Raw genomic sequence first — 25,422 nt, 5'->3', positions numbered from 1 at the left:
CGCAATTATTAGATAAATCGGAAGATTTTTGGAGAGACAGCAGTACTTTAGACTTTAATGACAATGGTAAAACTAATTGAAATCCCAGACTATGAGTCTTTAGATGATGACATACCAGATGAATTTTATAGAACTTAAGAACTAATGAATAAACAATATATTTCTAAGGACATGTTGCATTCTTATCCATTTAGTCACTCAACAGAAAGAATTTCATCATACAATATTTTATGACAAGAACCTGGACCATCCCATTTTGCTAAAAGGATGTGTAATGATATTCTTTCATCTTTTATGTCATTTGTGCACTGTAATTTGCTTATAAGTAAGTGGACAAATGCCAACGGCAGATTTGTACACAAAGAAAACTAGAAGGAATCAAATGACGCAGAAATGAAAAAGTGTTGGACTGAACATTCTAACTGGTGTTTACTAATGTAAAAAAGAAAATATTTTATAACAAAATCATGATCTGTCCAAGATTTTCAAAATTTCTTCTAGCATTGCTATTAGGTACAAGAAGAGCCAGAAGGAATGATAAGCTAGAACCTCTCAGAGGTCCACCTGAATATATGACAATTAATGAGCAGTTAGATGCATTCAGAGGACGTTGCCCATTTCAGGTATATATGAGGTGTGATCAAAAAATAACGGTGAATTTTTAAATAGAAAAAATTTATTACAGTACAAGACACATTGTCATTAATATCCTGCAAACTACTCCCCCTCGTTTCAAACACGTTTATCCGATCATTTTTGCCACTTTCTGAAGCAGTTCTAGAAGTCCTTTTTCGTGAGTGTCTTTGGTAGCGCTGTAATGGCTGCCTCCATGTCCTGAATCGATTCAAAATGTATACCTTCCATGCTCATTTTGACTTTGTGGAAGAGCCAGAAGTCACACAGTGCCAGATCTGGTGAATAAGGTGGATGAGGACACACGGTGATGTGTTTATTTGACAGAAATTGCTGTAGCAGAAGTGATATGCACCAAGAGCATTGTCATGATGGAGGATGATTTATGGCACACCTTTTGCTGAGACATTCGTCTATAGTTGAATGATATTTCCATGCCGCTGACTGCAGCATTCGACTTTACCCCATGAGCTCAGTGTTCCAGAAAGGAAGTTTACGAAAGCAGATGTACATTTTTTTATATTTTTGTGTTTTTCAAGAATGAATAATAGGAAATTTTTATATTTTAAAGTAATCATTTATTTTAATAAAATGTAGCACCTTAACTGTATTTACTTAAAAATATAAATACTGTAATTATCTTTGACACATTTTGGAGAACAAATTTGAAATTCGTTAACGAGTGAAAAGGTTAAAACACACCTTTTCTCAATGGCAGCTCACACCCGACTGATGCACCAAACAAGTTGAAACTTGTCACACATGGTTACTAAGGTTCGATGCACCGCTTCTCATATTGAAGACACCTGCCTTTCCGTCGGACGGCACTCGGCAGCAACATTCTCGGTATTTTGGATCATAACAGAAGGCTCCATGTCACATACCGTGTTTCCCCGAAAATAAGACCGAGCCGGACAATCAGCTCTAATGTGTCTTTTGGAACAAAAATTAATATAAGACCCGGTCTTATTTTATTATAAGATCGGCCATAATATAATATAATATAATATAATATAATATAATATAATATAATATAATATAATATAATATAATAAATATAATATAATAAATATAATATAATAAATATAATATAATAAATATAATATAATATAATATAATATAATATAATATAATAAATATAATAATATAACATAACATAATACCGGGTCTTACATTAATTTTTGCTCCAAAAGACACCATTACAGTTGACGGTCCAGCTAGGTCTTATTTTCGGGGAAACACGGTATCGCTTCTGGTACGGCAATTTCTGTCAAATAAACACATTATGGTGTGTCCTCATCAACCTTATTCACCAGACCTGGCACTGTGCGACTTCTGGCTCTTCCCCAAAGTCAAAAGGACCATGAATTGACCATGTCCTTGAATTGATTCAGGACACGGAGGCCGCTACAACAGCGCAACCAAAGATACTTACAAAAGAGGACTTCCAGAACTGCTTCAAAAAGTGGCAAGAATGATGGGATAAGTGTATTCAAAGCGAGGGGGACTGTTTTGAGGGGGATTAATGGCAATGTGTCTTTTACTGTAATACATTTTTTTTATTTAAACATTCACCATATTGTTTGATCATACCTTGTATACCTTCAAAAGCAGGAAAATATGAAGTTAAAATATAAATTTGCTGTATTTAAATGCTTATTAACATTTCTAATTAAAGTTGTTATACATTATTCCCTTATTCTTACTTCTCTAAGTTATTTATAAAATGACTTAAATATATATTTTTAAAGTTCATTGATCTCAAGTGGTAAATGACTCTTTTTTCCTTATATACTAAGGATTAGAATGGAAATGTAACTATTATGGTTTCTAAAACTTAATATTTAAATACGTAACGAATTAACATTAAAGCATTCTAAAAATATAAAAACTGATGAGTAAAATAACTATTTACTTATTTCAATTGTCAAAGTGTATGTATGGTTCCTATGTGGCTCAATGCAGATATGTATGTCAGAATGATTTTGATACAAGGACACTAACTCCAAACTAATACACTATCTGAATTAACTGGTTCTAAGATTGTTTCTAATGAACCTGTTAATATCCAAGAAAATCTCTAAAAAACGGAACCATCAAAAATTAAAAGTACTGAATTTCTCTAACACTATAATCTGATTTATGTCAAGGATTTCCAAAGTACTAACTTGTACAACTCCTCTAAACAGATATTTTGTATAGTTTTGTCAGGAGTCTCCTAACCCACAACACAGAAACCACATAAGCCATAACTATAAGTAAATCGTAATGTAGCCATTTGGCTGTTCTGTTGCTCCTCCTGCCAATCTAATCTAAATGTAACAGCCAAGGAAGTGGTGAGGATTTAAACCTGGAATATATCCCAGAAGAGGACTCAACTAGCTAAAGGTTCCATCTATTGCCCTAAAAAAAATTGACTGCACCAGAATATTTAGTGTTAGGTCTAGTTTTACATTTTATTTGTTTTCTTTCTCTTCCTTCAGTTGCTCTAGTCTTGTCTAAATTCAATTCTCAAAATCAATAATATTTTCATTTTCTTTATATAAGCCTGTTTCTTCTTTACGCTTTCATTACTGCTAAAATACATATACACATATTGGCACACAGCATGGCAATAATGGATATGCCCTGAAGTCAGCCAAGGGTGCTTATTCTAGTCTAAACACCTGCAGTCAGACAGCAAACCAGTATTCTAAGATCAGCAATGAAAGGAGTCTTCCTCATATACTAGAGAACAATTGTCTCACTCCATCTCACTGAGGTAAATGCATCCGATTCATATTTGCTACATTAGTGATTCACTGGAAACAGGGTTACATTTCATTGAATAAAAAGGAGTGTAACTCAAATGTAAACTGAAGTAATTTAATGATTACAACCAATTTTGCCTTATTCTATCTATAGTACAAACAACTGCAAACGAGCAGTGTTTCACAGCTTTTTAAGCCTATTCTTACGTACAAAAATAACCAATTTCCAAGGGACTACTACATGTAAATGCTAGGTAAACCACACTTCAAAAATCTAGCTTACAGAATAATTTATAAGATTCTAGAAATTCACAGCCTTAGAAATATGATTAGACATAAGAGAGAAGAACTTGCACAGTATTTATGATTAAGATGTTGAAGTTATTTCATTAAAATTTACTTTTGAATCACATAGGTACAGTATCTGGGTCATTCTCTTAAGTCTGTTTAAATATTTTAAAACCAACATCAATTATTTGCTTCTTTCTTTTTCATTTAAAAGGTAGTTTCAGCTTCTTATTTTAAACAACCAGTCCTAAAAATAAGTCAATTTACACAAAATTAGATCCCCTTAGAGATACTAGTTTTATAGTTCACAAAAAGAGAAGCTTTTTCTAAGTTTTGTACCTGAAGGCTGAAGATCTAAACCAGTATTATGGTATACTAACACAGTATTCTTTAGAATAACCAAGAATTGTTCTCTGAAAATAAGTCTAATATAAAAGTAACAAATACAAATTTTGAACACTTGAATTACTTCACCCCTTAAAATGCAATGTTAGAGCACCCTCTGCTGACTGACTAACCAACTCAAATCACACACAGACACACACACAAAATCCTTACATTTAGGTGAGATCAGCCCTTTCCATTTCCCACGTAATTTTTTAAAGTTAAACAGACAAACACTGTAGAGGATAAAGCACTAATAAGATAAAACCTTCTTGAAATCTCTCTACAAATCAACAATATGTTCAGTATTCATTATGTGTATGCCACAGTTCTTAAATATTTTTCTATTTTAATACGGACAAATTAACACAAGCAATTAGAGAAAATATAGAATTGGAGAAAACAATAACAACTGACAAAAACAGTTATCAGCAGGTGTGGTGGAAAGAGCCCTGAATTGAGACTCAAAATCTGGTCCTACATGCTCATCTAAACAAGTTATTTATTTTAGTCTCAGTTTTCTCAATAAAAAGAGACTGATTTAAATTCATTAATTTGTTGAACAAACATTAACTTAGCACCTCTTAATACTACTGCTAAGCTACAAAGCCCCTGCTCAAGCATCTCACACAGATGTTTAAACAATTATAATCACAATAAATACAAATCAGAAGAGTTACAGAAGGAGAAAGAATATCAATTTACACTTTCTTCCTTTTATGAATTATCTAAACTGGTGTTCAATTTCCTTTCTCACTTGAATTTATTTAACACTCCAAAGGAGCAAGTGTAAGAAAGATGGTATTAGCCTACTCAAATAAATGCTCCTCGACTCTTTAAGACACTTTTATGGTCTCAAAAGCCCAAGTCCTACAAAGCTTCAGTGGTAGCTGCCTCCGTACCATGATTATCCTATCTTATGAAGCCTGCTGCTTAATTAAATGCCAAGTAGATACTGACAGCCTGTTTCCAGGAAGATAATTATTTTAACATAGTAGGAGAAAACTGCTGTTATTGGGAGTAAAGAGAGAAAAGATCAAGACTTAGTACCAAGGTCCTGGATTATACTCACACCTCTGGAAGTTATTCACTCCTCAAATATATGAAGTACCCCACAATACTAAAGGAAAGTTGTACCAAAAGCCATTAAATACAATGAACTTATAGCAAGACATACCTATGCAAGTGATATCATGCATAAAAAGTTAAGACCCCCAAAACTAAAATGAGGGAAGATACATGAACAGAATTACTTTCACATAAGCGCTCTAAAAGGAAAAATAACTTTACTCTTTCATAAAAGACTTTCAGAGGGATAAATACTGACAAAGTAAGAACATGATATATTTAAGCCAAAAATATTACTCTATAGTAACAGGGAGAAATGGGTCCAAACATTATAATTGATATCGTATGTAGACTACAATAGAATATGAACCATATCAAATACAAAAATAACCTTCACACAGCATCGATTAAAACAGCAGCTGAAGGATGACAATTTAACAATCATTTACTATCAAAGCTAAATTGAGGTTTTCTATCTTTTCAAGAGTTTCTCAGTTGGGGGTAGTTTTGCACCCCACACAAAACACTTATCATCATGACTGAAGCGAATGCTTACTGGTGCTAGTGGATGGAGGCCAGGGCTGGTGCAAACTATCCTACAATGTACCGGGTAGCCCTCCCACAACAAAGAATTATCCAGGTTGAATTGTCAATAGTGCCCTAGTTGAGAAACCCTGCTTTACAATGGTAAAATTGAAAAGCTTAGTGTCAGTTGCACAAATGCTTACAATAACCTATAACTAATACACGTAAAGCAATATAATTACAATATCCAACTATAATATAGAGAAATCTGTCAAGAACATGGATATATCCTATGGCTACTCACCCACAATCTTTCCCCCTCCTTCCTTTCCCTCTATTCTCCTTGCTCCTCTTAAACTTATTTTAAATCACCTTCCCATTCCAAAACCTCCAAATCTTCTGAGAAATAAAAAGACATAGAAAACATTGACCTAGCTATGCTGCCTCAGGTCTAGAACTATTCGAGTCATGAGTACAATATATGATAATGAAGCTCACTATTCTGTTTTGATTTAAAAAGTTAAAAAGAATTTTGTCATCTCTTCCCAGAACCACCTGAAAAGGGTACTCAATACAAAACATCATCTTTTATGTTTCTAAACCATTCTGAAAAAATTTACTCACTCCAGGGATTTCATCAGCACAGGGGAGTCCCAAAAGTTCCCTCGTTTCTAAGTAATCCTTGGATTCAGCTGCACTTATTAAACACCTACTAGATTCCTTTTACATTTTTAAAAACTCATTTTAATATTCCAAGATTCAGAGAGTAAGTCCATTTTTAAACTATTTCTACTTTTGCTATTTCATTAAAATTTTGACTCAGTCGATATCTTTTTCATTCAACTACATTCATATGGCCGCATTCCAACACATATCCCAGCATACCTTGAACCATTTTTTTATATTCTTCTCTCTGTAATTTCTCCAGTTTCATTACATATTTTTGGAGGCACAATAAACAAACACCCAATAACATAGGAAGTACAAAAACATATCATCTATACATGGGTAAACCCAGATTTAGGATTTATTTTCAATCCATTCCTTATAAATAATATACCAAAATTACTTTCCACATAAAAAGGAAATCAATATATTTTAAATACTAAACCAAGGCTACAGCAGATATGCTTACGGCACAGTTACCAAGTAAATGTGATAATCAGTTTAAAAGATGATTACTGTAGGTAACCATGAGTATATAAAGATCTATAAAGATTTTGGATATAAAAAAAGATACTATTGAATAATGACACAGAGTGACTTATTCATATAGGGGTTTTAAATATAACTGCAAAACAAGTAAACAAACAAAAACTCCATAACCAAATATACTATTATTATGCCACAAAAAAAAATCTTTTGAAAATAAACAAATTTGTCCAGTCTCCCAGGCTTCCAAATATAAGGCAGAAATATTTTCAATAAAATATTCTAACAATAGCTTAAAATTTACTGTATTATATAAGTTAGACCAGTGATTTCTTTAATAGAACTTTTTTAAAAATTTGCTTCAGGGGACTATACCTTCTTAAAGCTAGCATATACTCAATGCTTAATAATGCAGAAAAATTCACTCACCATTTCAGTGGTGTGCCTTCGTATTCAAACCATATCTCACTAATGTCTTCTTGTCTCATAACCTTCTGAAAGTGCTTTTTCACTTTGTCAGTTACCAACGTCAAATAACTTACTCTTGGCAAAAGCAACTGAAATGAAAATTTGTAAAACCCTAATTACTTACTATTTAAAAATATACAATAGATTTTTTGATTTTAAGGAAAAACAGCCATGCTTTTGCATTCTTTTGAATATTCCACACAAACTCAACTGCTTTTTATAACAAATCAAAGGCTAAAGGTTAAGATGTTCTAAAATTTCTTATGAGGTCATTACTTTAAATAGAGCTTATAGCATAAATGCTTAGAATAAGCAATACAAATCTATATACAATCTTTCCATAATAATTTTCTCTAAATAAAAGAACAATGTAATCAGATGTCATACTATTCAGGATACTTATTTCTAAACTGTTCTGAGGATAATCAACTCAGTCCTAATGTACACCTTGACTTCTCAATCAGGACTTCTCAGCTGGTCTTTCACGTTTTGATAATCTACGTATTAGATTAGCTGCAATGAAGAACAACATCAAGACAAAGACATAATCTGTCCTCTTATATATGAGGCTAAAATATAGGATTAAAAAAATGAGCATTTTTATCAGTACTTACAAACATATTATTCATGGCAGCAACAAAAAGGTCTTTGAAGGTCAAACAGAAATTTTCATTTGATGAACAACCGGGGCCCACTACGATACCATGAATAAAAGAATGGCATGATGAGAAACAGTATTTAAGGAATGTTCTAGTAGTTGCACATAAAAGACTGATAGAAGATAAGATTAGACAGGAAATCTATTAAGGAAATATTACACAAGGAGATGGGGATAAAGGGAATGGAAAAATGGAGAAGGTCTGGAAATCAGTCAGAACAGATTTTGGTGATTACTAATGAAATCAAAGGACAGAGAAGTTAACAATGACTGACTTTTGAGCTTTTTAAATCGTTAAAGTGCAATAAAAGCACAAGCTTAAGGTAGAATGGGGGTTGATCACATCCTCAACCTTGGCCTCAACCCCAAGAGGCTGGGCCTGCTTGACCTTGGAGAGAGAAGCCTGGGAGGGAATGTTGGGCTAAGGACACCTCAACTGGAATAGGGTCAAGGCCAGCATTGTTTTTCCCTCAGGAAAAGCACCCAGAAAGAAAACATAAGACAGCTTTTTGGAAAACTGGCTAGGATTTATATAAAGTACTCACAAGCAGATAAAAGGAAAAAACTGGCAAGAAGTCATCTTTTCCTCCTTTGCAGTAGTCACTATAGCCGTTGCTTACTTTCCTAAGCTTCAGTCTTCTGTTGCTAATAAAACTGTCTTGGTACTCTCTTTCATCTGCTTTTGGGAGTCTAAACCTGAATCATGTCTCATGTTGCTTATTCATGCTGCATTTCATGCTGCTGTAAGCTTCTGATCAGTAAACTAAGTGGAACTATAGGGATGGGGAATATATATAACACAAAGAGAAATATTCTGGTTAAAGGAACTGATATGTAATCTCTAAAGCTCAAGATAATAGGACCCAAGTAGATAAGAGAACATGACAGCGACCCTAGGGCTGGAGGGTACAAGAGTATGGGAGGCAGTTGGCATACTCCAGTATGGAATGGAAGGTACTAACACTACAAACAAGTTGTTGGACAGTATTGTGGATTAGACAGAACATAAGGCCCTCTTTTGCAAATAAACAAAGAGAATGTGATTAGGGAAGAAAAGAAAAAGGAAACTAATACTACATATAAGAAAAAGCACTAATTGTCTGAGGGGGAGTATTATCACCCCTCTTACATGCAGCTTAAATAACTTGCCAAATCATTCTGTTAAATAAATGGCAAAGAAAATATTCATTCAAGTCAGAAATGACAGAATCAGATACAGATGTAACATGGACACTCCCTATGAAATTAAAACAGCGTGGTAAATTAGACATTTTAAAAAAATACATATAATCTATCAGTCTAATAAGTTCTGTAAGTCCAGAGCTTTAAAATGTCTGTTGGGCATTACCTAATAATGTGTTCTGTAGAGACCGATATTAACCTATGGAGACTGTAAGAACGAAGACACATTAGGGCTAATGAGTTTGGATATCAACTCCTGATTTTGGAGAGTGTTGTACTACATGCCTAGGGTTCAACCAAAGTTGCTGAAAAATTCACAAATGGTTTTCATGAAACAAAACCTTTACAATAAGGAATGAAGAACATTAGAATGTAAGCTCCATTAAGCCATGGATATTGGTCTGTTTGTTCACTGCTACATTCCCAATCTCCAAAATAGTGTCTACAATACAGTCGGCACACAATAAATGTCTGATGAATAAATCAGAGATGCCAAAGGTTAAAGGTTAAAAGGCCAAAAAAGTTAATTAATAAAGAACGCCCATCCTTAAGACAGAATCCACAGTGAAATGTAGTTAGAATCTTCTGTTCCAAATGGGCTCATGGGAGAAATCGGTAACTGATAGAAATATCTATAGTAGCTCTAAGATTTAAGAATGACTATACTAGATACAATTTATCAAGTAAATTTTAAATATGGTAAAGTAGCTAGTAAATAAACAGGTAAAAATGAAAAGAAAATAACAGCAAAAATACACCTTGCCCTTCACATCCAGACTGTACCACTCACTGTTTTTCTTAGATGTATCTCATTGGTTTAAGTGTATCATTCAGTGGCATTAAATACATTCACCCTGTTGTGCAACCATAACACTATCCATATCCAGAATTTTTCATCACAAATTCCATACCTACTAAACAATAACTCTCCCATTTTCCTCTTCCTCCTGGCCCTTGGTTATCACTTCTCTACTTTCTGTCTTTTGAGTTAAACTATTCTAGGTAACTCATATAAGTGGAATCATAAAATATTTGTCCTTTTGTGTCTGGCTTATTTCACTTCCATTAACGTTTTCACAGTTCTTTAAGTTCTCTTAATATGAAAAGGATTAACCCCCTCTGCGGACACTGTCAACTACATAGAATCTAACGTCCTCTTATTTCTCACTGAGCACTGTCAAGTACTCAGTGAGTAGGACACAAGTAATTTACTTATTTCTATAGTGCTTGTAAGGAATGCATGTTTCATCTAGTTGTATAGATTACTTATGTCCAATAATTTTCAATTATAAAATTAGAGATTTACTTATCTAGAACAAAAACAGAATTAAAATATACTAGAATTCTGTTTCATTTCAATGTGTGAGACATCACACCAGGCAATAAAGAGAGGAACCTGAATGACGTAGAAATTCTTCCTCTTATGGAGTTTACAGGCTAGAAAGGAAGACAGACTGTAAAAACAAAATTACAAACGTGGTATACTCAAGGAGAAAGTAAAGACTGTTATCAGAACAAGTAGCAAAGGAATTTAACCTAATCTAGGGGCTCAGGAAAGACCCTGATAAGAAGTATTTTTTGAAGCAAGAGTCAAAAGACAGAGGAGTGACCCAAATATGGGTGGGTGTGGATGTCTGGGTATGAGTAGAGGTGGAAGACAGTGGAAACTGAGACAAAGGAAACTGAGAGAAGACATAAGGTCAATAGAAAAAGACAGATTGCCACATGTGAGGAACTATAAGAAAATGAATATGACAGGTACATAGAGAGTTGAGACAGAAGAGTACTGAAGCAGCAAGGGACCAGATCACAGAGAACCTTGGAAACCACATTAAGGATCCTAAAAATGATGAAAAGCCACTAAAGGTTTTAAGCAGGTGGGTGACAAAATCAGACATGTGTTTTGAAAAGATTACTCCAACTGCAGACTAGAAAATGGAAAGATCACAAGACTAAAACCAGGGAAAGCAGTACCCATCAGTTTTTAAATGATGGTCTGAAGTAGGTCGCAGCAGTGTGTGAAAGGAACTGGAGAAGTGTGAGAAATATCTGACATCTAAAATCAGATGGACTAAGTAATTGACTGAATGTCAGGGACAGGGGAGAAAGAAGCATGAAAGGATGAGTCCATGTTAATTAGCCAGATGACAGGTCTACTTGGCAAAATTGGAAGGAAGTATGGCAGATGACTAGTCTGTCTGGGGGTAAAGATCATGAGTCCAGTTTCAAACATATTTAGTTTGACTTCCTTCAAGATATCTAAGTGAGGACATCCACCAGATGGACATAAAGGTCTGGAACTCAGGAGGAAAATTTTGGGAGTTGAGTTGAGACAAAAATGTTCATGAAGGACATAAAAATGGATGAGAGGTCTAAGGCGGAAAAGTGAAGTGAAAAATAATAAAGGCAAAGCCCCAAAGAATGTCAACATTGAGGAACATGCTAAGGAGGAAGACCTGGCAAAGAAAACCACAAAAACACAAAACAAGAGCCAGAAAGGTAGAAGCAAAAGCAGTAATGTTAGGCACTGCAGAGCAGGAAAAAACAGTGCCACAAAATGGAAAAAACAGCCAACAATATAAAATACTGCTGAGAGATCAAGTAAATGAAAATTCAAAGACTCTAGGTTTGGCAAAAAAAGATGTCATTAGTGGCAAGACTAGTTCTGCTGGAGTCGTGTGCAGATGTGATCACAGTGAAGTTACGGGGAGCGGGTGAGGAGACAATAGACACAGACGACCTTTTCAGTAAGTCTGGCTGTGAAGGGCAAGCAAGAGGTTGAAAGAGGGATGGGTAAACAGAGGGTTGTTTTAGTATCGGAAGGATTTGTAAATAAAGTGTTGCACAGGAGCCAGTAAATAGAAATTGAAAGTAAAATAAATAGAGAAGGCAGGGGTGGGGATGGGAGAATGTTAGAAACCACCAGCTTTCTGAGAAGGCAGGAGATGGGTTCCATAACACAGAAGGAAGCTTGAGCCTTGCCTGTGAGGAGGGATACCTCTTCCATTAAAACAGATGAAGTAAACATGTGTGAGTGCAGATAGGTTTTGCAGACTTGGTGGCAGAAAGTTAAGGGAGGTTCTATTACACGGTTTCTACTTTCTTTGTGAAGTCGGAAGTGAGGTCACTGGTTACAAGCGAAAGGCGAGGTCAGGGATCAGAGAGACAATCATAACGGAGAACAGACACCTGACTACGGAAACATAAAAGGCAATTGATGACCATGTGTGTGATTGTGTGATTTCCTCCGGTAACAAGTCACAAGATACAAATGCAAGTTAGTGTGTTTTCATATTAGATAATCTAAATAAAAAAGCAACAGTTGAAATGAATACAACAAAAACAACAAAAACTGAAAAGCTGCCTACTTTCTAACAAGTTTCCTCCCTAACATTTCCTGCAAAATAAGATATAATTCTCAATGATATACATACAGAATGCAGGCTGAAAGATTTATGTGGAGGCAACAAATCAAAATCAGAAATAAACGGGGATATATTTAATATCAGTAAGCTTTTCCAATGGAAATAGAAAATTCCAGAAGACTCTTTAAATATATAATTATTTAATTTATAAATTTGGTATGAGTGGATATTTTTAAATCCAGCTTCTAAGAAAGAAGCTATATGCATTATAAAAAGTAAACTACACTCCCGTTCACCTATCACCTATCACTGCACCTCGGCCTGAACACGAATGGACTTTTCAGGCTATGGTGACAACCCTGAGCTTTCAGAACGGCTGGGAAAGAGGTACACTGGCTCTTAGGCGATATTTTTACCTCATCTCACCAAGAATCTTTAAAACATTATTATTATTATAAAGCAAAGCAATTAAAAAATACTTTCAAACTTAATTTATAACCAAGACACACGTAAACTAAAACCACATGGGCACTAAAACGCTCCCCTATACTTCTAAGACTAACCACTGCTAATGTTTTTGTGTATTTTCCTCCTGTATGTACTAACTTATACTTAAGTATCTGTGTATTTAAAGAGCCGAATCTGGATCATGCTACATGATGTTAAACCCTAGTGTTTGTTTAACATTTATTATATGCCTGTCACCCATAATAATGACTATATAGTTTCTTTTGGGTTAAGAGTAGGAAGAATTCAAGATAAAAACAATTATCTATCAGATAAAACAATCCTCTTCCTCCTACAGTTATCCCCAATATTTTTTGCCACTTTCAATTTGATTAGAAATAGCTAGATAACTTACACTCCAGTTCTCACAACAATCTTGTAATACTTAAACAGATTTATATATAAAGAAGAAAAAATATTGTATTATTTACTTGAATAATTTTAACTGCGGGAAATGTGTCAAACATCATATTCTGATTTAAAAGTAAACAGTTTTAATTCTATGTTTCTCAGTTTTTCTGCCACTTCCACCAAGTAGACACATACACTCCTTTGTTTAGATACTCATTAGAAAGCCACACAAAGTTAAAAGTATTAATTAAAAGAGAAAAAACTAGCATGGAAACAAAACATAAATGACATCCTAACCCATATTACAGAAGGAGAAGAGGAAAAATACACCTAACAAATGAAATTCTTCTAAAAACAAACTATGGACACATTCTGTTTTTAACCATGGAAATTTTTCTAAAGTCAGAAACTGTTGAGATTTCCAATGTTAAAGTGATTCAACTTTATATTATGTACATAATCAGTTATGATAACCTGAGTACTAGTAACAAAAGACTGCCCAATTGCTCTGAAATTACCATTTTCAGTAAGAAAACTCAAAGGGACAACTTACAAGGAACCCTAACATGAGTGTGGGGAGGTTTTCATGTACTGGGTATCTACCCCTTGCACAACCGATGTCAGATGCTGAGGATGCACAGAGAATAATGAAATGGTTCCTGTACCCAAAAAGTTAGTGAATGGGCTCAATAAGAAGTTTCCTCCAGCGTCTTGACTTCCCACAGCGGAAGCAGGCTGAGGAGCAACGCTGTTTCCCAGACACGCAAGGGAGAAAGCAAAGGGCAAGCTTTACTAAGGTGAAACAAGAATCAGTCCAGCACCACAAACACATTTCCACTTATCCAGGGCCTCCTTGATAAGCGATATATGTGTACATGAGACATGGAAAAACTCAAATAATGACAACTGAGAATGTCTTTGCCTACTCGGGGCTATTCAGTCAACAGGCAGAATAGTATTATCTCTGATTGACAGACGTAAATTTGCCTAAATTCAGAAGATATTTGATACTCTTTTTTAGAATAGATAATACACTAAGTCAAATCTACAAATATATATACAGTAATTTATGCTACTAAATAATATATTTTCTATAATATATATTAGCTCATCGACATATGAAAACACACACATATGTCCATATGTTTACTGAGCTATAATAATTTGTTAAACCACCTTAATACAAAAGAATCAAATTTGAACCTATTATTTTCAAAATAGCTTCCTGTTCAAAAACAGCACATAATTTATGATTCCATTATCATATACTACGGATATACACATAAAAAAAATAAAGTCAAGAGGGTCCCATAACAACATGTCAACAATGGTTTTTTTCCCTCTGGGTGGTAAGAACAGAGGTGATTTCAATTTCCTTTTAGCTGATCTGTGTTTTCTCACTGTTTTCTATAAGTATGTATTACTTGTACATAAAATGTTGGATAACAGCCTCCAGGTTCTTAGAGCTGTATTTACAAAAATGAGCAAAGTTAGATATCCCGTTTGCCACCATCAACATACTTACATAATATGGTTCCGCTTCCCGTTCAGTTATCTCATCCTGATACAGGGTGAAGCAAGTTGGAATTCGTCCAAACCACACATCTCGAAGCACATCTTTGTCATCTGTCATTCTTCCAATGGTTAAAGCCGTACATATAGGCTAAATTCTTTTTTCAACCAAAGCCAAACTGAAAATAAAATGAAGAGCATTAATCAGATCCTTGCACGGATGAATAAACCTGCTCCAAAACAAAGAAAGATTACAGGAAAAAATGAATGCCAAAATCAGTACAACAAATTCTAAATGCAGAGCTATTATTTATTTAAAGGGATCATAGAAGTAACCAATTCAAAATTGCTAAGGTATGCAACTAATGAACCACAGCCCAAGTGAAATTATACTTGTATCATTCTCTCAAGTCTCATCTAAAGTGAAGTCTTTGCTTCTGCCCTACAGAGCCTTATATCCCCAACTCCAAAAGATCGTCCTCACACTTATCCCTGCCCCATATTTTCCTGGAAAAAAAAAAAAATCTCTCACCTTGGAAAAAAACCTTTGTATAAACCTCTTTCTACTCTAAATTTCATCCTGCCCGTGATCTGATACCACCAATATTTCCAGTCTTATTTACATCCTTCTTTTTAAACCCTGTAGCAACACTGGCCCCTTAAACACAGTGCCCTCTGTTTTACCATCCGCTCTGACTAGTATGCTCTTCTCTCACCTGTTCAAATCCTAAGCACTCTGCAAACCTAGCTCACAATCCTTACCCAATAAAATAGTAAAAGTTCTACTCTGAACACAGAATATCCCCTATACCACAAATATAGCACTAAATCTGCAAACTGAAATATTCTGGATATGCTTTTGACCTCTGTAATATCTAAGTGTCTTCTAGCACTAATATTCTACAACTAGATAACACCAGTGTATACAGTATGAGAAAATGCTGAAATAAATACTGTTGATACTTGAATACTGAGATTCAATAGCATGCGCTCTTGCTCACTCTCTCTCTCCCTCCCTCTCCGTGTGTGTATATGTGTGTGTGTGTGTGTGTATATATATATATATATATATATATATATATATCCCATCTTTCATAGATTAGCTAATTCATAATTTATCGTAATGTATCCTGTGGAAACATTTTAAATAACCATATTAGTTTAGCCAAATATCAATTAACACTGAATTATTCAAGCAGCTTTTCTCTCTTTTCTCTTCCACTGACCAATGCCAAGTACATCAAGACTACCATAAATTAGTCAAAGAGAGAAAAAAATCAAGTAGAGTTCTGTATTTTGTATCACTATACTTAAATGCACCTTGGTGGTCAACTGGGTGCAATGTCATCTACAGGTAAATAAACTGAAGGAGGTTGAAAACAATCTGCCTGCGTAGCAACAGCACTAATTAACAGTCAAACCAGGCTAAGAACTCTGGTCACTTGAACTGAGTCCAGTGCTCTACCAGCACACCACAGTGTTTTAACCTTTATTAAAATATATCCATAAACAAAAATGAACTCTTGAGAGGCACTACAATGTGGAGATTCAAAATGTAGAATATAGAGCCAGACTGACGGGATTTAAAAGTTAGCTCCACCACTTATTTGTAACCTAAAGTCAGTCACTTAACTTCTCTGTCTCAGTTTTCTCATCTGTAAAATGGGGCTAACAGCATTTACCACATAAGATACAAAAATTAAATTAACACATGTAAAGCACTTAGAACAATACCTATAATATAGTAATATAAAGTATATCAATCATTATCATTTACAAAACCAACAAGAGCATGTCTCAAAAAATGTTTGAAAGTCATAAAAGACTTCAAGTACTAAGAACAATCAAAAGCATTATATAACGTAGGCAGGAATTATAAAAGTAAAGAAAAATAACTTTATTTTATTTTTTATTTTAATAAAAAACATTATGCATTGAACGCTGCTAGTAACCTTCAATATAAAGTCAATAAATATTTGATCATTTGATGTGCTCACCCTGTGGCAGGGGCTGAGAGCATACAAGATGGTCATGACGATGATAACAACTTGGTTACGACCTTACATTGCCCAGAAAGTAGTATCTCTAAATCTACTAAACAGACCGTGCACCTTCCTGTCCTTCCCATGGCTTTGCTCATGCTGGGGGTTCCTCACCCTAACGTAGTCTTCTCTGCTGTGTCTTTCCAGCTGAGACATCCTTCAGGACCGAGCTCAAATACCCTTTCTTCAATGCATGACTCAGACAGAAACTGTTTCCTCACTGCACCTTTATTTTCCTCTATTACTACAGCACTTATAAGCTTGTAGTAAAGATTTTTTATCTCTGATTTCCATTCTCATATTCCTTCCACCATACCATGCCAATTGTCAATGTCCCTTCCAACCCCAAAATGTCCATGGGTATAATGAAATGTTACTTTGAAAGACCTCAAGGAAGGAGGGAGGAGGGGAAGAAGTAAAATATTAATGTATCCCATAGTATACAGGGAAGAATTTTAAACGATACAGAAATTGAAGAGTGGGTAGAATATGGACAAGCAAAAAGAAAAATACAGATATTCCACACAGGGCAAAATATAATAAATAGCATAGGCAAAGGCAGGAGGTGAGCAGGAGCAATATGTGTGCCAACATTTTAGGAAACTGCGGCTTGGGAGAAATAGATAATGAAAGAGCTGACATTGTGAAAAGTCTTAATATCACATGTAGATCCTTAGTAAGTCACTTTACTTCACTAAATCTCAATTTCCTTACCTGTAACATTCACTAGGCTATTCTGGGCGGGGGGTGGGGGGGAACCCTGTAAAGAGTTTGACACGGTACTGCACACAGTTAAGTGCTGACAAATAAAAGCAACTATTATTCTTTTAAAGTCCAATCTGTATGTAAGATCATGAGGCATACCAAAGAGAAGACTGTGGGTTCTCACTTTCATCCAATAAGCCTAGAGAGCCTGTACGGTTTTACAATGGGGAAATAAAAACAACCAGCTGGTCACAGTGCACAAACGGAGATCCCAAGTCAGAGAGAACACAGCCAGGAAGCAAGTTCAGCAACTAAGGCATCTAATGAGTGCCTGACCTAGACTGGTAGTGGAATGAGAGACAGATACGAGGTCTTTCCAAGGAAGAATGAATAGAAGGCGGTGAAAAACTGGCTGAGGGATAAAGAACAAGGACAGGGAAGATTTAAATGCTGACAGCAGGCAACAGAGTAGGTAGTTAAGGGGTTTTAAAATCAAGACTGACATGGGTTTAAACCCTGACTTCCACCTATAAGCTGTGTGTCCTTGGACAACACACCTGGTATCTCTGAACCTCCTATCTGTCAGTTAAAGGTAATTCTAATTTCACAAGGCTGTTGAGTGATTAGCACCTGGAAACCACTCAATAAATGGTATACGTATTACATATAGGTCTCTTGGTGCTTCCATGAGCCCTCTGTTTGAACACCCTTTCCCTCTTCTTTTGGCCAACTCTTAATTCTCTTTTATGAGTCAGCTTAACATCAGTTCCTTGGGTAGCTTTCCACTATGCAGCCTCCAGTCTAATTACTTCTATAATAGCGTGTTATAACCATGCATTGCAGTTATGTTTATCTTATCTGTCTCTTGCCCCTCCCCACACTGAACTGAGTTCCTTGACAGCAAAAATTGAGTCATATTTACCTTTGTGTCCACAATATTAGCATAATTAGCACATAGCAGGTTCTGGAATTCTTGTTAAACAACTGGAAAAAATATATAAATATATAAAATATATAAATCCAAAAGCTGTACTAGCTATTTAACAAACTTTTCCACCTAAATGCTTTTCCAAATCAGTACAATCACATTTTAAATTCAGCAAATTTCATTATTTTAGAAAACTATTTTTCCCTCTCATACATACACCATACATCCAATTTGAAGGCATTGTTTTACAAGCACAGAAATCTCAACCCATGACGCAGTCTCCTAGAAGCTTCTTGAGGGCAGAGGCTATTTCTTGACTGCTGTATTCTCTGCATCTAATCCAGAGCCTAGAAGAGTAGCTGCCCAACCAACAACACTTAGCAAATAGCATAGTGAATACACAATTAACAGTCCCTTTCACACTACAAACCGAGAAAGGCTAACCTATTACCCAAAGCTATTTTGCTGACAAAATTCCCAACTACCTAGAAATTATTCAATATCAAATGCCTACTAGTAGGAAACTTGTAAACATCATAATCTGTGCTGGCTGGTATCCCTTTAAAATCTTGAACACTAACTTCAAAAGTGGGCCCTGAATACTGCCCAGTGTTCCTACATTTCCCTAGTCCATTTATTCTATTCTCCCACTGTCCTAAATCACCATTTCATACCTTCTCTCTTCAAATTTTCACATTTCCTTCCTCACTCACTCTCAGCTAAGTACCTGGCTTTCTGTTTCCTTCTAGTCCTAAATAAGTGGTTCTCAACAAGGATTTTAGTAAACAGCCCCATCCCTTCCCTGGGGGATAGTTGTAAATCCCACCAACCTCCAAATGTTGTGTGCGCCAAGGCTCAGTCCTTGAACCGTGCCTTTGGACGTATCTCCAGGCTTCAAATATCATTTATACATTAACAATTTCCACATTTATATCTTCAGCCCAGACTTCTCTTCTGAGTCTAGTTTCATATATACTACTCTGTATTGACATTTCATTGTAAAATTTAGCATGTTGCAAAACTGAATGATTTCAGACCTTCCTTCCTCCTCTCCCTATTACTCTGTGGTATTCCCCTAGTCACTAAGTGGTAACTCTGTTCTTTTGTGGATCACGACATAAACCTTGGAGTCATCCTTGATCCGTCTTCATACCTCATGGCTCTAGCTTAGACACAAATAAAAAAATCCGCCATTTCTCCCCACCTTCACTATTACTACTAATCCAAGTCACCATGACCTTTAACCTAGATAAATGCAATGGCCTACTACTGATAAGTCGGTCTCATTTCTGCCTTTGCTGCACAGACAACACAGCAATCAGAAAGATCCTTTTAAACTCAAGTCAGATCAGTTTACTCTCATTCAAAGTAAAACCTGAAGTTCTTACAAAGTCCTACAAGGCTCTATATGACCTGGCCCCATTCTGACCTGGTTCTTTGCTTCCCTCCTTCCTTGTTCACTCCAACCCAACTAGCTTGTATACTCCCGACTCAGGGACTTGGTGGTTGTTCTGATGCTTTTTCCATCACATCCACATGGCACCCTTTTTTTTTTTTTTATCACTTTTAGGTCTCTGCTCAAATATCATCCAAGACCACTACTGCAATGTCCTATGCATGCCACCACATACCCCATTCTCCTTCACTGCTTTATTTTTTTCTCTGTAGCACTTCTCACCTGATATATATCTTAGTTAATTTTTATACTGTCTTCCACCCTGCCCTCGCGGTGAATTTCATGATGGCAGGGATTTTTATTGTTTTGATCAGTTTTGTTTACTTTTTGCTCCGTGCCTGGTACATAACAGGCACTCAGTATTTGTTAATAAAGCTAATCTACACCTGAAGTGTAAACATTATTCTAAAATCTTATACCCATATAGTAAGTACCATTCTGTTCATCTTTCTCCAGTTTTAACCAACATACCTTTGAGGATCAAAGCACATGCTTAACTCTAGTGTAAAATTCTAAGATTCCCTTCAACTACTACCCTCAGCTCCATACTTTTACTTTCAAATTCAAAATTCAACCAACAAGTCCCTTTATGGAAATCACAAACAATTCAGTTCAGATCAAAGTCCCCCATAGTCCCCCAAATTCTGAGATTTATCAAGTGAATTCTGGAAGGCCTTGGAAGTTCAGTGCTGTTTTGAGCCTTCAGCGCTGGTGGATTGATTCTTGAAGCCCTGATGTGCCTCCCCACCCCTCAGAAAAATCAAGAACCAATCCGGTTTCCCTAGGTTCCTCAAGTTCAGGTATGATCTGAAAATAATCCAAAGTATAAAGTATGTGAAAAATGCTTTGCCAACAGAAAATAGCTTTGTTAGCATTAAATATTATTATTATTAAAACGAGACTTAATGCCGTTGAGATAAATTGGAGGAAGTCCCCACCAAACTCGGATAGAACTGGACTGCCTGTGAAATAATTATGATTTAAATAACTGTTGCACGGAAAATGCAGGTTCTGAACTGAACTCTAGACCCTGCGATAAGACGTGGGCTTCCTACCTCGGTAAGGAATAGACGGGGTCCCCGAGAGAACGCAAAGGCTACATAAACCCGGCGACCGGCCGAAGGGCTCCGGGGGCGACGTCTGGCCAGCCCCACCTCCCCCGGAGGAACCTCTTCACCCGCCACTGCCGCCCGGGGGAGCGCTCCTCCAGCCAGCCGCTCGCCCCTCCTTCTTACCACACCTACCTGGCATCTCCCCAGCCCTCCACCTTCGGGCATTTCTTCACTCTGGGGACACACACACACACACACACACACGCACGCACGCACACCCCACCCGCCCCCTACCAGAAGCGCCGGCTCCTCCTCCGGCTTCCAGCACCGGCAAAGAAGATACGGTCCCGGGCTCTGGCGAGGCGTCGGCGCAGGGTGTTTGCTTGACACACAGTCCCGCAGAGGCGCGCGAGCCAGTAGTCCCCAGAGCCGGCGCAGCCGCAGAAGGCACCGGCGCGGTGGTCGGAGCCGAGCCCTGCTGCACTTCCGCCCTCCGTTATCCAGCCAACACAACCCGCAGCGCAGTGGAACCCTAGAAGCCCACCCCAAGTCCAGTCACCCCGGCGCCCGGAGATGACGTCACGGGACCCCACGTGGCCCGCACTCCGCCCTCCGAGTTTGGCCCAACCCCGCGAGGAGGCCGGAGGCGTGCTTTGAGCATGCGCAGAGGGAGGGGAAACGCTTGAATGTGGGGTCAGACTCCTGGCAAATTCACAATTTGTACCCTTTTAACACAGTCTCGCACCTTCGGCATAGTCACTGGTGTTTGGGAAGGTTAACGTAACAGTTATATAAGAGCAGAGAGTTTTAAAAATACTGAGACACTGCTTCAGGATCTTGATTGCTGCATCCCTCTCCTACCTTCATAAATAATATTAATAAGACATTGATTTTCAAAGTGTTTTTATATCTATTTTCTCGTTTGATCTTCTCAACTTTGTCAGAGCCACAGCAGAGATTAAAAGCTGCGTTTAACACAAGACTGAAATACAAAATCCTGGAGTCCTGCAACCCATCCAATAGTGCATATCTATACCTTTTAATTTGTGAAAATAGCAAGCAATTAATAAATTTACTCCAAAAGAGTGTTCTAATTGATCTCTCCAGAGCCCTTTCCAGGCATTTAACGTTTTTCTCTTAATTATGCTTACCATACAACATGATGCTATAGCTAAGTAAATACTATCTTGACACTCAAAATAGGTTCTTTTAAAAAGAAGACGCTCCTTGGAGGTTGACTAATCCAATGGTTTTCAAATGGTGAATCACAATCTAACGGTGGGTCATTAGATGGTCATCAAATCAAGTTAGGTCATGACTAGTACTTTTTAAAGGAAATAAAATAGGAAATATTGTCATGCTTCACACATGTTCAGGGTAAATATTGTTTCCTGAAATTATCACTTCGGTGTGTATACACTGGATTGGAATGTGAAATACATTTCTGGGTTTGGGCAGCAGTCAAAAAAGTTTGGAAGTCACAGTCTGGTTCACTCCACCTACTCAATGCAGAAATCTCCTCTTACAGCATCCCCAACAGATAGCTATTAGCCTCTTTAAGGAAAATCTCTTGGTGTTAAGATGCCCCACCTTCCCAAAGGTAGCCAAAACTATATGGAATTTACTCTAAAATGTATCCCTAAAATTAGATGGATGGATAGAGGGATGGATAGATGGATAAATGTGATCATGCAAGTACAGTAACATGTTAATGGTAGAATCTAGTTGGTGAGTAAATGGGCACTCACTTTAAAATTTTTTCTAATTTACTGTATGTTTTAAAATTTTTCTAATAAAATATTGGGAGGGAAACTATGTATGGAGAACCTAATAGGAAGAAAGTGATTATATTGAGCTAAAATCCAGCTTCTCGTAACTTTTAAGAATTGACCCCTTTTTTTGTTTTCCCCCTTGCTCCTCTCCTATCTGGAGAGGCTACAACCTACAGTAGAAATATTTAACCCCTGTTTTAATAGGTAGTACTTCAGGTATGAAAAAATAGCTCTTGTGCCCCATCATCCACTCAGGGATAAGTTTTTTCAACCATTCTTCACATGACATATCTCTCCTTTGGATATGGTCTAGTTATCAGTGTCCCTATTAAATAGCTGTGCTCTTTCCCTTCTCATGATTATGCTCCTTGGGCAAAAATTGGGAAATAAGAATTCTGTATTTGTTCTCTGTCATTTCCAATTGTTAACATTATGTTTTCTCTCTCAAGCAGTGGCACTGCATCTTTTAATTTATTTTTCTATGACAAGAACTTTTGAAGAACTCCTTTTGATTGGCCTTACCATTTCCCCCAAGCCTCAACTCATTCTGCGTGACTCTCAGGCAGCTATTTGACATATGTGAACTGGCTTATAAAGTCCTCCTTTCACCAAACGTCAAATACATCTTCTAAAATTCTGGGTTCAAAGGAGAGACTCCAGAAAAGCCTCTGTTAATAATAGGCTTTCTTTTCTTCTCACTGTAATAGTTTGCAGTTGTAAGGTCTGGCTTTTATTTTTGCATGCCTCACAACTTGTAAGACTCAAAGCCATAGGATCATAACTTTCATTGCTCTATATTTACTTAAATCTGCTTTCCTAAATTCTAAGATGTCTCTATTACTCCCATGAACTCTGACATGCCATTGCTTCCTGACGCCCAGGTCCCCCCTACTCTCTTTTCTCTCCAACCTGCTAGAGTTTCAGAGGATGAGTTAAGCTAGTTTAATTCTTCTGCTTCAGCTCTAGCTCCTCTGACTGCACTCCAACCAATTAACCTGTCTCCTCATTTTCCCTCACTCCTGGTTTCTTCCTTCGGCCTATAGACAGGCTCAAATGTAATCCCATTTTATTAAAATCCTTCATCACTTCTTACCTAAATTATTAGGATAGCCTCCTAACTGGTCTTCCTACTCTAATCTTGCTCCACTTGCCCCAGGGACCATCTATATTTGACTTTAAAAATTTCAATCAGAGTGGATTATCTAAAATGCACTCTAACCATTCCATTCTGATACTTAAGACCTTTTAGTGATTCCTTCTGGGCAAATTCCTAGTTTCTTAGCATGATCAACTGGTTCCTTCTTTCCGTCTAAAGCCTCATTTCCCGCTACTCCCTGCCTTGCACTTCAAACTCCAGTAGAATCAAATGTTTTGTAGTTCTGTGCACTCAGGCTATGTCATGCATGTATGCTGTTGTTCCTGCTGCCCCTGCTGCCCAAAATGCTATACGCACCTTCTTCCCCACTTGGTATACACCGCTTGTTCTCCAAGACTCAGTTCAGGGTGTTAGAAAGCTTTCCCTGATCCACCCAGTTTGTGTTAGTTGCTCTTCATAGTTTCCTCAATCACTTTTTGAATCCTTAATGCCAGCATAATGCCTGGCATTCAATAAAAGCAATAAACTAAGCTGGACATGAGCTTTCTTCCATGAGTCCCATGATTTTCACCTTAGGAACTAAATTCTTCCTCAAAGCTTAGAGTAGTGGCTTCCTTTATTACTTCACCAATTTCAAAATTATCAGCAAGGAAAGTTGAAAGTGAGGTACACTGCCATTAGCAGTGTCCTGCAGTCGCCTGGCTGTCAAGGGCCTCCACCACTACTTGATTCTGTTTCAGAGCCAGTTTTGTGATCTGCATGGGAGGCATCGTTGCTTCTTCCACCTGGCTATGCACTCTGCAGTGTATTCCCAGAATACAACAACATTTCTGCTCTTCAATCCTTTTATCCTTATTCAAAAGACTCCTCCCAGATGATGCTAGAATGGAAACTCCTAGAATGCAGGGTTGAGTTCCTATGTATGAAAGACTGCTAACTGGGCTTTCACAGGCTAGAACTGGATCACTAGTATGATATTGTAATGTACTCAAACCTACTTTGGAACACACACTGTCATATTATGCCCGTGCTAATTTAAGCTTCAATTCTAGTTGCCTAAACTGAGAATTCCATGCTCCTGAGTTGATCAGGTACCAACATCAAAAAGACCACACTCCAGAAGCAGCTATCACAAGGACATCTACTACCACTATCTTGATGTACACCACATGGTTTGCTAATTATCATAGAGAATGTCAGAGATGAGTTTCTATTTTTGACTGGCTCAAAAGTATGATAAATGTTAGAAATGGGATCTCATTTATGAAATTAGCAGTATTTAAGACATGTGGCTTGACTAAAACATTTCTGGAATGGAGATTCTTGCCACCCTTGCATGAACAGAGTATAGGGATATATGAAGCCTGCAGCTGGATCCCTAAATTTTCTTTTATCTTCTATACAGGTTACAGAACTCAGCCTCAGGAATGGTGTTACATCTGCCTTAAGAGAAACTTTCTTGCAGGGAGATAGTGAGCACACCTAAAAGGATAGTGATTTGAGGTATCATCAAGCTTATAAAGCAGGT

General features: G+C 36.8%; 1 protein-coding gene across 3 annotated transcripts in view; it reads right to left on the bottom strand.

The window, feature by feature from the left end:
* ATG5 (autophagy related 5) overlaps nucleotides 1-21,595 on the bottom strand; it is a 112,536-nt gene extending 90,941 nt beyond the window's left edge. The window contains exons 1-4 of one of the 3 annotated variants that reach the window (XM_019735039.3): nucleotides 21,321-21,573; nucleotides 18,513-18,574; nucleotides 14,857-15,022; nucleotides 7,230-7,357 (exon numbers count right to left, since the gene is read on the bottom strand). In XM_019735039.3, coding sequence (XP_019590598.1) covers nucleotides 7,230-7,357; nucleotides 14,857-14,964 — 236 coding nt within the window. In that variant the 5' untranslated portion in view covers nucleotides 14,965-15,022; nucleotides 18,513-18,574; nucleotides 21,321-21,573. Of the gene's footprint in view, nucleotides 1-7,229; nucleotides 7,358-14,856; nucleotides 15,023-18,512; nucleotides 18,575-21,320 lie in introns of all 3 variants that reach the window. The other 2 variants (XM_019735038.3, XM_088795531.1) reach the window with 2 other exon arrangements.
* Between the last annotated feature and the right edge of the window lie 3,827 nt (nucleotides 21,596-25,422).

The sequence above is a fragment of the Rhinolophus sinicus genome, chromosome 2 (genome assembly GCF_057876585.1).
Source record: "Rhinolophus sinicus isolate RSI-liver-muscle chromosome 2, RSI-T2T, whole genome shotgun sequence".
NCBI lineage: Eukaryota > Metazoa > Chordata > Mammalia > Chiroptera > Rhinolophidae > Rhinolophus > Rhinolophus sinicus.
Note: the sequence above shows the minus strand (reverse complement) of the source record. Positions and strands in the feature narration are given on the sequence as shown.